Genomic DNA, 13,768 nt, shown 5'->3' with positions numbered 1-13,768 from the left:
GAGATGAAAAACATTATTTTGGTAAGAAAACCGTATTTTTGCAAGGGTAAAGAGTGATACCTAAGAGAGACCTTTTTATTTCTGGTATAAGTATTGATATTCCTGTGAAATTTTTCTAAAATCTGTCAGAAAAGGATATATCTGTTGGAAATGTCCTTATTTTGTAGAGGAGAAAAGGTGTTTCTGTTAGTAATGTCCTCAATTTGTAGAAGAGAAAAGGTATTCTGGAAGCAATGTGTCCTATTTTGCTACAAAGCTTCATTTTGTAGAGAAAATGTCTTCTTCTGGGGATGAAAACCAGTATTTCTGGGAAACAACGCTATTTTAAAGGGATAAAAAGCATAATTTCGGTGAGAAAACCATGTTTTTGCAAGGATGAAGAATGATTCTTAGGAGAGAACTTTTTATTTCTGGGATAGGTACTGATATTTGTGTGCCATTCTTCTAAAATTTGTCAGAAATCGATATTTCTGTTGGAAATGTCCTTATTTTGAAGAGGGAAAGAGGTATTCCAATAACAGTGTTTCATATGTTGCTACACGGGACCATTTGTAGAGAAAACGATTTCTATTGGGGATGAAAACCACTTTTTTGGGTAGAAAATGCTACTTGTAATGATGAAAAGCTTTGTATTGGTAAGAAAATGAATTTTTTGCAAGATTCAAGAGTGATACCTAAGAGAGAACACATTTTTCTCTGGTGTAAGTCTTGATATTAGTGTGAAATACATCGGAAATTTGCCAGAAATGGATAATTCTTATGTTAATGTCTTTATTTTGTAGGGGAAGAGAGATATTCTGGAATCAGTGGGTCATAATTTGTTACAAAGCATCATTTTAAAGAGAATGTGTCTTCTTTTGGGGATGAAAACCAGTAATTTAGGGAGAAATTGCTATTTGTAGGGATGAAAAGCATTAGTTTGGGAAGAAAACCATAGTTTTGCAAGGATGAAGAGTGATACCTAAGAGTGTACTGTTACCTCGATCTGGTAACCTGGAAAGTCAAGTCCCTTTGTGAATGTGTATCGACGGCCCCGACCAAGTCACAGCTGCTTGTTACACCAATATGGTCAGCGGTAAAATGGCATTTATTGGAATGTGAGGGTCCCTTATATATGTATCCAGTTTCATCCTTATCTTTTATACATTTGCATGACCCAGCAGGGGAAGGCCTATCACGTTACATCCCGAGGGTCGTACTTCGCCTAATACAACATCTCCCCTTCCCCATGCCCAATAAAACCAAGACCCGTAACACGCGACCGCTAAAACTATCCCTAACATATAAAAGTGTTAGTTTTCATATATAAATTTTGTGGTGAGTTATTTAAAAAGTGACGTAAACATGCAAAGGTATGTGGTGCAGTGTATAATAATGTTAGTGGTTCTTTAGTTAGTATTTTCAAGGCATCTTGGGCTTATGCAGCTCATTATCATGCGCTGTAAACAACCCTGAATACATTGAAACAAACAAGGTAAACAAATTCTTAAAACTAAAAGACTAAAATGATAGGAACACTGTGGTGGCATTAGCTTAACAGACCAGCATGCCAGCATACCAGCCTCTCAATTTCTCTAAAAGCATAGACTACAACTACTCCTAGAGCTAAAATAAATGCAAAAAAATCTGGCTGTAGAACCCCACAAACGAACCTCATCCCCTTATAACAATCACACAAAGGCACACAGTCAATAATGTAACAGATGTCCTTCTCGTGAGTACTGACAGCTGTTCTTCATTCGTCCCTTTTCTTTTTCCTGTGGGGTCGTTTCACGGATGCAGCTGGCGGGCTCCCACCAACCGTACCTAGAAGGAAAGTACTCAGTTTTTCGATTAGTTTTCTGTTTCTCCCAGAACATCCTTTTGGGCGATCGCTGTATCAGGTTTTATTTTTCTCGACGGAACCCATAAAATTTTTCCCGATTCTCTGTCCTTTACTGCAGCATAACCTCTGCCCCAAACTAAAACAGACCACCCTGATTCCCAGGTACCATCATCCCATCTTATCTTTACTGGTGGCCCCTCGTCAATGATTCTTGGTTGCCAGTGTTTCTGTATTGGGGTGTGCTTACTCTCTCCTCGTTCAAAATGATTGATTGCATAAAGTGCTCGGGCCAATACTTCTGCCTGTTGGGCTATTGGGATCCTACCTCTGTGACCCTCCCCCTCCCCAAGGACACGTATCTTATCCTTCAGGAGGCGGTTGGCCCTCTCCACAATTGCTTGTCCCTGGGAATTCCCAGGGATGCCTGTAGAGTGAGATATTCCCCACCGTTCAAGCCAATCTTGTGTAGACCGCGAGATGAAACACGAGCCATTGTCTGTTTTGATGTGTCGCGGCACCCCCAGGACCGCGATGGCAGTGGCCCAATGTTGCTGAGCAGCAGGAGAGTTAGCACGCGTGTGTTGGGTGGCAATGATGATCGTCGATGATGTGTCCACGGTGACCGCCAACCATTGCTTTGGAGCCATACGTTGTTCTAAAGTGAAGTCAGTCTGCCAGATATCTAGAGGAGAGAGCCCCCGAGGGTTAACTCCCGCCCCCAACGCAGGTGCTGAATTACAGTGCGGGCATGTTTGAACCACTTCTCGAGCTGCGGATAGAGGAATGGAACATGCTCGTGACAAAGCTCGTGCTCCAATGTGCAGAGAGGAGTGTAAGTCACGTGCCTTTTGAAGTGTAAGCACCTGTCCACCTGCTACCCGGTCAGCCACCGCATTTCCAGCTGTAAAGAACCCTGGAACCTCCGAATGACTGCGGACATGAAGAATGGCCACAGATGCAGATCGGGAGACCAGAGCCTCCTCCAGCAAGAAAGCGATCTCAGTGTTAGGCACACCCTCATTAGACAGCGGTGTTGTCTGTTGTTTGTCCAGAACATACTTAATAATTTCACCCGGAGTCTCAAGATCGTCAGGGGCAGCTCGAATGATGTCCCTAACATTTTTGTGAGCCTTCTGCTTCAGGCAATCCTTTAAAACAGAAGCTTGCGCGTCCTTAGGTAGATCTGATCCTTCTACTGCTCGTATCAATCGATTAGCAAAATCAGAGAATGACTCTGAGGGACCCTGAGCAATCTCTGACCACGGGGCTGCAGGCTCTGCCTTTCTTATAAAGTTTCTAAATGCAGTAGCAGCCGCCCCTGTAGTGGAAAGCAATTCCCCTGGGCGCAGGAGCCTAAGCTGTCTCTCTGGGGACCCAGCCATTTCCGCAGTTACTCCCGAAAGCCTCATTATATCAGTTCTCGGTTCCCCCTCCCTCCCACTAGCAGGGTGTTGAGCATCACGTCCAGCCTCAGCTACAATAGCTTTAAGTTGTATCATCCACTCCTCCCTCCACAAAGTAAACTGAACTGGCTCGAGAACGACTCTCATTAGACTCTCAATGTCATACGGGAGTAGGGGACCTGGGGCAATGAGTGCCTCAAAAGCACTTAGTGTCATCGGAGATCTCAGCCCCTTTTTCTCAATCGCTTCTGCAAACCGAGTAACTGCTTTTGCTTCCAAAGGTACCCAAACCGGTCCCTCCTGTCTGACGACAATCGGGAACACTGCATGATCTCGCTCCTTGAGTCCCGACTCACGCATTGATTCCTGGATGTCAGCCCAATTAGTGGGCCTGCGTGATAACTCTTGCTCCCCCCACAACTCCTCCCTCCATGGAGGCGAACCCGATACTGTGGGGCTGGGCAAAGCCTTCCGTTCCTCCCCCTTTTTGGAACACGATCCCTCCTCTGAGGGGGGCGGGTATGAGGGCGAGCCCACGCCTCCACGGCGCGCCGCCTCCATAAACCCTCCCCCCTCCGGACAAGAACCGCCCCCTTCGGGTGAGTGAAAGCTCTGCAAAGAGGGGTAAAGGCGGGGATATGATGGTGGCGCCTCCTTCGATGACTCAGCTTCCGCCTTCTTTTCCGGAGTTGTTTCGAGCGCGGCCATGGCCATCTTGGAATCAGCCGGCGTGGCCGACGCCATCTTGGATCCGGAGTCACTGCAAGAAAGCAGATCCCCCGCACCCCCCGAGACCCCAGACGTCCCGGAATCCAGACCAAAGACCCCTTTCGCAATGGCCTGGACTTGCTTCTCCTCCCTAGCCGCTTTAAGCGCACCTAGGACCAAACCCCAGGTTTTTAATTCTTCCGCTTTATGCTCGTGGGTGGCTCTCTGGAGCAGGGCCTCACTGAAAGAGTCCCACCGCCCCGAATCGAGCAAAACGCCAGGGGAGGGTAAAAGCCGCGCCGACTCCAAGCAAGAGGCAACAGCGGCAATATCCTTCTTAGAAGGAGCATTCTTACCACAATAGGTTTTACAAAGTTGCAATACTACTCTAAAGACGGAATCCATTTACCCAGAGACCTGAAGTCTTCCTGGTCTTCTACGAACTATCGGCCGTAGGATAGGCGCAGCGCTGCATTCCCCTTTGCACCCCACCGAGAGTGCTTCCACGGGCTCGAACCGTGGATACCGCGTCCGTCAGCGCGGTTTTAGCCGTCGCACACTCACCTCCAGGACTTTGCCTCACACGGGGCACCAATTGTTACCTCGATCTGGTAACCTGGAAAGTCAAGTCCCTTTGTGAATGTGTATCGACGGCCCCGACCAAGTCACAGCTGCTTGTTACACCAATATGGTCAGCGGTAAAATGGCGTTTATTGGAATGTGAGGGTCCCTTATATAGGTATCCAGTTTCATCCTTATCTTTTATACATATGCATGACCCAGCAGGGGAAGGCCTATCACGTTACATCCCGAGGGTCGTACTACGCCTAATACAACAGTGTACATTTCATTTCTGGGATAAGTATTGATATTCATGTGACCTACTTCTAAAATCTGACAGAAATGGATATTTCTGTTGGAAATGTCATTCTTTTTTGGATGAAAAGAGTTATTCTGGAAAAAATGTGTCATATTTGGCTACAAACGCTAATTTTGAAGAGAAATCGATTTCTTTTGGTGATGAAAACCACCTTTATGCCTAGAAAATGCTGTTTAAAGACATGAAAAACATTATTTGGGTAAGAAAAGCATATTGTTGCAAGGGTAAAGAGTGATAGCTAAGAGAGACCTTTTTATTTCTGGTATAAGTATTGATATTAATGTGAAATTTTTCTAAAATCTGTCAGAAAAGGATGTATCTGTTGGAAATGTCATTCTTTTTTAGATGAAAAGAGTTATTCTGGAAACAATGTGTCATATTTGGCTACAAACGCTAATTTTGAAGAGAAAACGATTTCTTTTGGTGATGAAAACCACCTTTATGTCTAGAAAATGCTGTTTGTAGAGATGAAAAACATTATTTTGGTAAGAAAAGCATATTTTTGCAAGGGTAAAGAGTGATACCTAAGAGAGACCTTTTTATTTCTGGTATAAGTATTGATATTCCTGTGAAATTTTTCTAAAATCTGTCAGAAAAGGATATATCTGTTGGAAATGTCCTTATTTTGTAGAGGAGAAAAGGTGTTTCTGTTAGTAATGTCCTCAATTGGTAGAAGAGAAAAGGTATTCTGGAAGCAATGTGTCCTATTTTGCTACAAAGCTTCATTTTGTAGAGAAAATGTCTTCTTCTGGGGATGAAAACCAGCATTTCTGGGAGACAACGCTATTTTAAAGGGATAAAAAGCATAATTTTGGTGAGAAAACCATGTTTTTGCAAGGATAACAATGATTCTTAGGAGAGAACTTTTTATTTCTGGAATAGGTACTGATATTTGTGTGCCATTCTTCTAAAATTTGTCAGAAATCGATATTTCTGTTGGAAATGTCTTATTTTGAAGAGGGAAAGAGGTATTCCAGTAAGAGTGTTTCATATGTTGCTACAGGGGACCATTTGTAGAGAAAACGATTTCTATTGAGAATGAAAACCAATTTTTTAGGTAGAAAATGCTACTTGTAATGATGGCAAGCTTTGTATTGCTAAGAAAATGAATTTTTTGCAAGATTCAAGAGTGATACCTAAGAGAGAACACGTTTTTTTCTGGTGTAAGTCTTGATATTAGTGTGAAATACATCGGAAATTTGTCTGAAATGGATAATTCTTATGCTAAAGTCATTATTTTGTAGGGGAAGACAGATATTCTGGAATCAGTGAGTCATCATTTGTTACAAAGCATCATTTTAAAGAGAATGTGTCTTCTTTTGGGGATGAAAACCAGTAATTTAGGGAGAAATTGCTATTTGTAGGGATGAAAAGCATTAGTTTGGGAAGAAAACCACAGTTTTGCAAGGATGAAGAGTGATACCTAAGAGTGTACTTTTCATTTCAGGGATAAGTATTGATATTCATGTGACCTACTTCTAAAATCTGTCAGAAATGGATATTTCTGTTGGAAATGTCCTTATTTTGAAGAGGGAAAGAGGTATTCCAATAACAGTGTGTCATATGTTGCTACAGGGGAACATTTGCAGTGAAAACGATTTCTATTGGGGATGAAAACCAATTTTTCTGGTAAAAAATGCTACTTGTAATGATGAAAAGCTTTGTATTGGTAAGAAAATGAGATTTTTGCAAGATTCAAGAGTGATACCTAAGAGAGAACACATTTTTTTCTGGTGTAATTCTTGATATTAGTGTGAAATACATCGGAAATTTGCAAGAAATGGATAATTCTTATGTTAATGTCATTATTTTGTAGGAGAAGACAGATATTCTGGAATCAGTGAGTCATCATTTGTTACAAAGCATCATTTTAAAGAGAATGTGTCTTCTTTTGGGGATGAAAACCAGCAATTTAGGGAGAAATTGCTATTTGTAGTGATGAAAAGCATTAGTTTGGGAAGAAAACCATAGTTTTGCAACGATGAAAAGAGATACCTAAGAGTGTACATTTCATTTCAGGGATAAGTATTGATATTCATGTGACCTACTTCTAAAATCTGTCAGAAATGGATATTTCTGTTGGGAATGTCATTCTTTTTTAGATGAAAAGAGTTATTCTTTAAACAATGTGTCATATTTGGCTACAAACGCTAATTTTGTAAAGAAATCGATTTCTTTTGGTGATGAAAACCACCTTTATGTTTAGAAAATGCTGTTTGTAGAGATGAAAAAAATTATTTGGGTAAGGAAACCATATTTTTGCAAGGGTAAAGAGTGATACCTAAGAGAGACCTTATAATTCTGGTATAAGTATTGATATTCCTGTGAAATTTTTCTAAAATCTGTCAGAAAAGGATATTTCTGTTGGAAATGTCCTTATTTTGAAGAGGGAAAGAGGTATTCCAATAACAGTGTTTCATATGTTGCTACATGGGACCATTTGTAGAGAAAACGATTTCTATTGGGGATGAAAACCACTTTTTTGGGTAGAAAATGCTACTTGTAATGATGACAAGCTTTGTATTGGTAAGAAAATGAATTTTTTGCAAGATTCAAGAGTGATACCTAAGAGAGAACACATTTTTTTCTGGTGTAATTCTTGATATTAGTGTGAAATACATCGGAAATTTGCCAGAAATGGATAATTCTTATGTTAATGTCATTATTTTGTAGGGGAAGAGAGATATTCTGGAATCAGTGAGTCATAATTTGTTACAAAGCATCATTTTAAAGAGAATGTGTCTTCTTTTGGGGATGAAAACCAGTAATTTAGGGAGAAATTGCTATTTGTAGGGATGAAAAGCATTAGTTTGGGAAGAAAACCACAGTTTTGCAAGGATGAAGAGTGATACCTAAGAGTGTACTCTTCATTTCTGGGATAAGTATTGATATTCATGTGACCTACTTCTAAAATCTGTCAGAAATGGATATTTCTGTTGGAAATGTCATTCTTTTTTAGATGAAAAGAGTTATTCTGGAAACAATGTGTCATATTTGGCTACAAACGCTAATTTTGAAGAGAAATCGATTTCTTTTGGTGATGAAAACCACCTTTATGTTTAGAAAATGCTGTTTGTAGAGATGAAAAACATTATTTGGGTAAGAAAAGCATATTTTTGCAAGGGTAAAGAGTGATACCTAAGAGAGACCTTTTTATTTCTGGTATAAGTATTGATATTCCTGTGAAATTTTTCTAAAATCTGTCAGAAAAGAATATATCTGTTGGAAATGTCCTTATTTTGTAGAGGAGAAAAGGTGTTTCTGTTAGTAATGTCCTCAAATGTTAGAAGAGAAAAGGTATTCTGGAAGCAATGTGTCCTATTTTGCTACAAAGCTTCATTTTGTAGAGAAAATGTCTTCTTCTGGGGATGAAAACCAGTATTTCTGGGAAACAACGCTATTTTAAAGGGATAAAAAGCATAATTTTGGTGAGAAAACCATGTTTTTGCAAGGATAAAGAATGATTCTTAGGAGAGAACTTTTTATTTCTGGGATAGGTACTGATATTTGTGTGCCATTCTTCTAAGATTTGTCAGAAATTGATATTTCTGTTGGAAATGTCCTTATTTTGAAGAGGGAAAGAGGTATTCCAATAACAGTGTGTCATATGTTGCTACAGGGGAACATTTGTAGTGAAAACGATTTCTATTGGGGATGAAAACCTATTTTTCTGGTAAAAAATGCTACTTGTAATGATGAAAAGCTTTGTATTGGTAAGAAAATGAATTTTTTGCAAGATTCAAGAGTGATACCTAAGAGAGAACACATTTTTCTCTGGTGTAAGTCTTGATATTAGTGTGAAATACATTGGAAATTTGCCAGAAATGGATAATTCTTATGTTAATGTCATTATTTTGTAGGTCAAGAGAGATATTTTGGAATCAGTGAGTCATCATTTGTTACAAAGCATCATTTTAAAGAGAATGTGTCTTCTTTTGGGGATGAAAACCAGTAATTTAGGGAGAAATTGCTATTTGTAGGGATGAAAAGCATTAGTTTGGGAAGAAAACCATAGTTTTGCAAGGATGAAGAGTGATACCTAAGAGTGTACATTTCATTTCTGGGATAAGTATTGATGTTCATGTGACCTACTTCTAAAATCTGTCAGAAATGGATATTTCTGTTGGAAAAGTCATTCTTTTTTAGATGAAAAGAGTTATTCTGGAAACAATGTGTCATATTTGGCTACAAACGCTGATTTTGAAGAGAAATCGATTTCTTTTGTTGATGAAAACAACCTTTATGTCTAGAAAATGCTGTTTGTAGAGATGAAAAACATTATTTGGGTAAGAAAAGCATATTTTTGCAAGGGTAAAGAGTGATACCTAAGAGAGACCTTTTTATTTCTGGTATAAGTATTGATATTCCTGTGAAATTTTTTTAAAATCTGTCAGAAAAGGATATATCTGTTGGAAATGTCCTTATTTTGTAGAGGAGAAAAGGTGTTTCTGTTAGTAATGTCCTCAATTTGTAGAAGAGAAAAGGTATTCTGGAAGCAATGTGTCCTGTTTTGCTACAAAGCTTCATTTTGTAGAGAAAATGTCTTCTTCTGGGGATGAAAACCAGTATTTCTGGGAAACAACGCTATTTTAAAGGGATAAAAAGCATAATTTCGGTGAGAAAACCATGTTTTTGCAAGGATGAAGAATGATTCTTAGGAGAGAACTTTTTATTTCTGGGATAGGTACTGATATTTGTGTGCCATTCTTCTAAGATTTGTCAGAAATTGATATTTCTGTTGGAAATGTCCTTATTTTGAAGAGGGAAAAAGGTATTCCAATAAGAGTGTTTCATATGTTACTGCAGGGGACCATTTGTAGAGAAAACGATTTCTATTGGGGATGAAAACCACTTTTTTGGGTAGAAAATGCTACTTGTAATGATGACAAGCTTTGTATTGGTAAGAAAATTAATTTTTTGCAAGATTCAAGAGTGATACCTAATTTAGGACACATTTATTTCTGGTGTAAGTCTTGATATTAGTGTGAAATACATCGGAAATTTGCCAGAAATGGATAATTCTTATGTTAATGTCATTATTTTGTAGTGGAAGAGAGATATTCTGGAATCAGTGAGTCATCATTTGTTACAAAGCATCATTTTAAAGAGAATGTGTCTTCTTTTGGGGATGAAAACCAGAAATTTAGGGAGAAATTGCTATTTGTAGGGATGAAAAGCATTAGTTTGGGAAGAAAACCATAGTTTTGCAAGGATGAAGAGTCATACCTAAGAGTGTACTTTTCATTTCTGGGATAAGTATTGATGTTCATGTGACCTACTTCTAAAATCTGTCAGAAATGGATATTTCTGTTGGAAATGTCATTCTTTTTTAGATGAAAAGAGTTATTCTGGAAACAATGTGTCATATTTGGCTACAAACGCTAATTTTGAAGAGAAATCGATTTCTTTTGGTGATGAAAACCACCTTTATATCTAGGAAATCCTGTTTGTAGAGATGAAAAACATTATTTGGGTAAGAAAAGCATATTTTTGCAAGGGTAAAGAGTGATACCTAAGAGAGACCTTTTTATTTCTGGTATAAGTATTGATATTCCTGTGAAATTTTTCTAAAATCTGTCAGAAAAGGATATATCTGTTGGAAATGTCCTTATTTTGTAGAGGAGAAAAGGTGTTTCTGTTAGTAATGTCCTCAATTTGTAGAAGAGAAAAGGTATTCTGGAAGCAATGTGTCCTATTTTGCTACAAAGCTTCATTTTGTAGAGAAAATGTCTTCTTCTGGGGATGAAAACCAGTATTTCTGGGAAACAACGCTATTTTAAAGGGATAAAAAGCATAATTTCGGTGAGAAAACCATGTTTTTGCAAGGATGAAGAATGATTCTTAGGAGAGAACTTTTTATTTCTGGGATAGGTACTGATATTTGTGTGCCATTCTTCTAAGATTTGTCAGAAATTGATATTTCTGTTGGAAATGTCCTTATTTTGAAGAGGGAAAAAGGTATTCCAATAAGAGTGTTTCATATGTTACTGCAGGGGACCATTTGTAGAGAAAACGATTTCTATTGGGGATGAAAACCACTTTTTTGGGTAGAAAATGCTACTTGTAATGATGACAAGCTTTGTATTGGTAAGAAAATGAATTTTTTGCAAGATTCAAGAGTGATACCTAATTTAGGACACATTTATTTCTGGTGTAAGTATTGATATTAGTGTGAAATACATCGGAAATTTGTCTGAAATGGATAATTCTTATGTTAATGTCATTATTTTCTAGGGGAAGAGAGATATTCTGGAATCAGTGAGTCATCATTTGTTACAAAGCATCATTTTAAAGAGAATGTGTCTTCTTTTGGGGATGAAAACCAGAAATTTAGGGAGAAATTGCTATTTGTAGGGATGAAAAGCATTAGTTTGGGAAGAAAACCATAGTTTTGCAAGGATGAAGAGTGATACCTAAGAGTGTACTTTTCATTTCTGGGATAAGTATTGATGTTCATGTGACCTACTTCTAAAATCTGTCAGAAATGGATATTTCTGTTGGAAATGTCATTCTTTTTTAGATGAAAAGAGTTATTCTGGAAACAATGTGTCATATTTGGCTACAAACGCTAATTTTGAAGAGAAATCGATTTCTTTGTTGATGAAAACCACCTTTATGTCTAGAAAATGCTGTTTGTAGAGATGAAAAACATTATTTGGGTAAGAAAAGCATATTTTTGCAAGGGTAAAGAGTGATACCTAAGAGAGACCTTTTTATTTCTGGTATAAGTATTGATATTCCTGTGAAATTTTTCTAAAATCTGTCAGAAAAGGATATATCTGTTGGAAATGTCCTTATTTTGTAGAGGAGAAAAGGTGTTTCTGTTAGTAATGTCCTCAATTTGTAGAAGAGAAAAGGTATTCTGGAAGCAATGTGTCCTATTTTGCTACAAAGCTTCATTTTGTAGAGAAAATGTCTTCTTCTGGGGATGAAAACCAGTATTTCTGGGAAACAACGCTATTTTAAAGGGATAAAAAGCATAATTTTGGTGAGAAAACCATGTTTTTGCAAGGATAAAGAATGATTCTTAGGAGAGAACTTTTTATTTCTGGGATAGGTACTGATATTTGTGTGCCATTCTTCTAAGATTTGTCAGAAATTGATATTTCTGTTGGAAATGTCCTTATTTTGAAGAGGGAAAGAGGTATTCCAATAACAGTGTGTCATATGTTGCTACAGGGGAACATTTGTAGTGAAAACGATTTCTATTGGGGATGAAAACCTATTTTTCTGGTAAAAAATGCTACTTGTAATGATGAAAAGCTTTGTATTGGTAAGAAAATGAATTTTTTTGCAAGATTCAAGAGTGATACCTAAGAGAGAACACATTTTTCTCTGGTGTAAGTCTTGATATTAGTGTGAAATACATTGGAAATTTGCCAGAAATGGATAATTCTTATGTTAATGTCATTATTTTGTAGGTCAAGATAGATATTTTGGAATCAGTGAGTCATCATTTGTTACAAAGCATCATTTTAAAGAGAATGTGTCTTCTTTTGGGGATGAAAACCAGTAATTTAGGGAGAAATTGCTATTTGTAGGGATGAAAAGCATTAGTTTGGGAAGAAAACCATAGTTTTGCAAGGATGAAGAGTGATACCTAAGAGTGTACATTTCATTTCTGGGATAAGTATTGATGTTCATGTGACCTACTTCTAAAATCTGTCAGAAATGGATATTTCTGTTGGAAATGTCATTCTTTTTTAGATGAAAAGAGTTATTCTGGAAACAATGTGTCATATTTGGCTACAAACGCTGATTTTGAAGAGAAATCGATTTCTTTTGGTGATGAAAACCACCTTTATGTCTAGAAAATGCTGTTTGTAGAGATGAAAAACATTATTTGGATAAGAAAAGCATATTTTTGCAAGGGTAAAGAGTGATACCTAAGAGAGACCTTTTTATTTCTGGTATAAGTATTGATATTCCTGTGAAATTTTTCTAAAATCTGTCAGAAAAGAATATATCTGTTGGAAATGTCCTTATTTTGTAGAGGAGAAAAGGTGTTTCTGTTAGTAATGTCCTCAATTGGTAGAAGAGAAAAGGTATTCTGGAAGCAATGTGTCCTATTTTGCTACAAAGCTTCATTTTGTAGAGAAAATGTCTTCTTCTGGGGATGAAAACCAGTATTTCTGGGAAACAACGCTATTTTAAAGGGATAAAAAGCATAATTTCGGTGAGAAAACCATGTTTTTGCAAGGATGAAGAATGATTCTTAGGAGAGAACTTTTTATTTCTGGGATAGGTACTGATATTTGTGTGCCATTCTTCTAAGATTTGTCAGAAATTGATATTTCTGTTGGAAATGTCCTTATTTTGAAGAGGGAAAGAGGTATTCCAATAAGAGTGTTTCATATGTTACTGCAGGGGACCATTTGTAGAGAAAACGATTTCTATTGGGGATGAAAACCACTTTTTTGGGTAGAAAATGCTACTTGTAATGATGACAAGCTTTGTATTGGTAAGAAAATGAATTTTTTGCAAGATTCAAGAGTGATACCTAATTTAGGACACATTTATTTCTGGTGTAAGTATTGATATTAGTGTGAAATACATCGGAAATTTGCCAGAAATGGATAATTCTTATGTTAATGTCATTATTTTCTAGGGGAAGAGAGATATTCTGGAATCAGTGGGTCATAATTTGTTACAAAGCATCATTTTAAAGAGAATGTGTCTTCTTTTGGGGATGAAAACCAGTAATTTAGGGAGAAATTGCTATTTGTAGGGATGAAAAGCATTAGTTTGGGAAGAAAACCATAGTTTTGCAAGGATGAAGAGTGATACCTAAGAGTGTACTTTTCAGTTCTGGGATAAGTATTGATATTCTTGTGACCTACTTCTAAAATCTGTCAGAAATGGATATTTCTGTTGGAAATGTCATTCTTTATTAGATGAAAAGAGTTATTCTGGAAACAATGTGTCATATTTAGCTACAAACGCTAATTTTGA

General features: G+C 37.5%; 1 protein-coding gene across 1 annotated transcript; it reads right to left on the bottom strand.

Annotated features, from left to right (window-relative positions):
- Positions 1-1,155: 1,155 nt before the first annotated feature.
- Positions 1,156-4,035, bottom strand: LOC146761826 (uncharacterized). Its single transcript, XM_085537607.1, has one exon. The coding sequence runs from the start codon at positions 3,970-3,972 to the stop codon at positions 1,834-1,836; it is 2,139 nt and encodes a 712-aa protein (XP_085393733.1). The 5' UTR covers positions 3,973-4,035; the 3' UTR covers positions 1,156-1,833.
- Positions 4,036-13,768: the final 9,733 nt, after the last annotated feature.

Source organism: Coturnix japonica, chromosome 2, assembly GCF_054131305.1.
Source record: "Coturnix japonica strain WE chromosome 2, WE-NBRP24, whole genome shotgun sequence".
Taxonomy (NCBI): Eukaryota; Metazoa; Chordata; class Aves; order Galliformes; family Phasianidae; genus Coturnix; species Coturnix japonica.
This window is presented reverse-complemented; position numbering and strand designations above follow the sequence as displayed.

Excerpts from the sequence above, each read along its gene's own strand:
- LOC146761826 (XM_085537607.1), bottom strand. The coding sequence starts at position 3,972 with ATGGCGTCGGCCACGCCGGCTGATTCCAAGATGGCCATGGCCGCGCTC.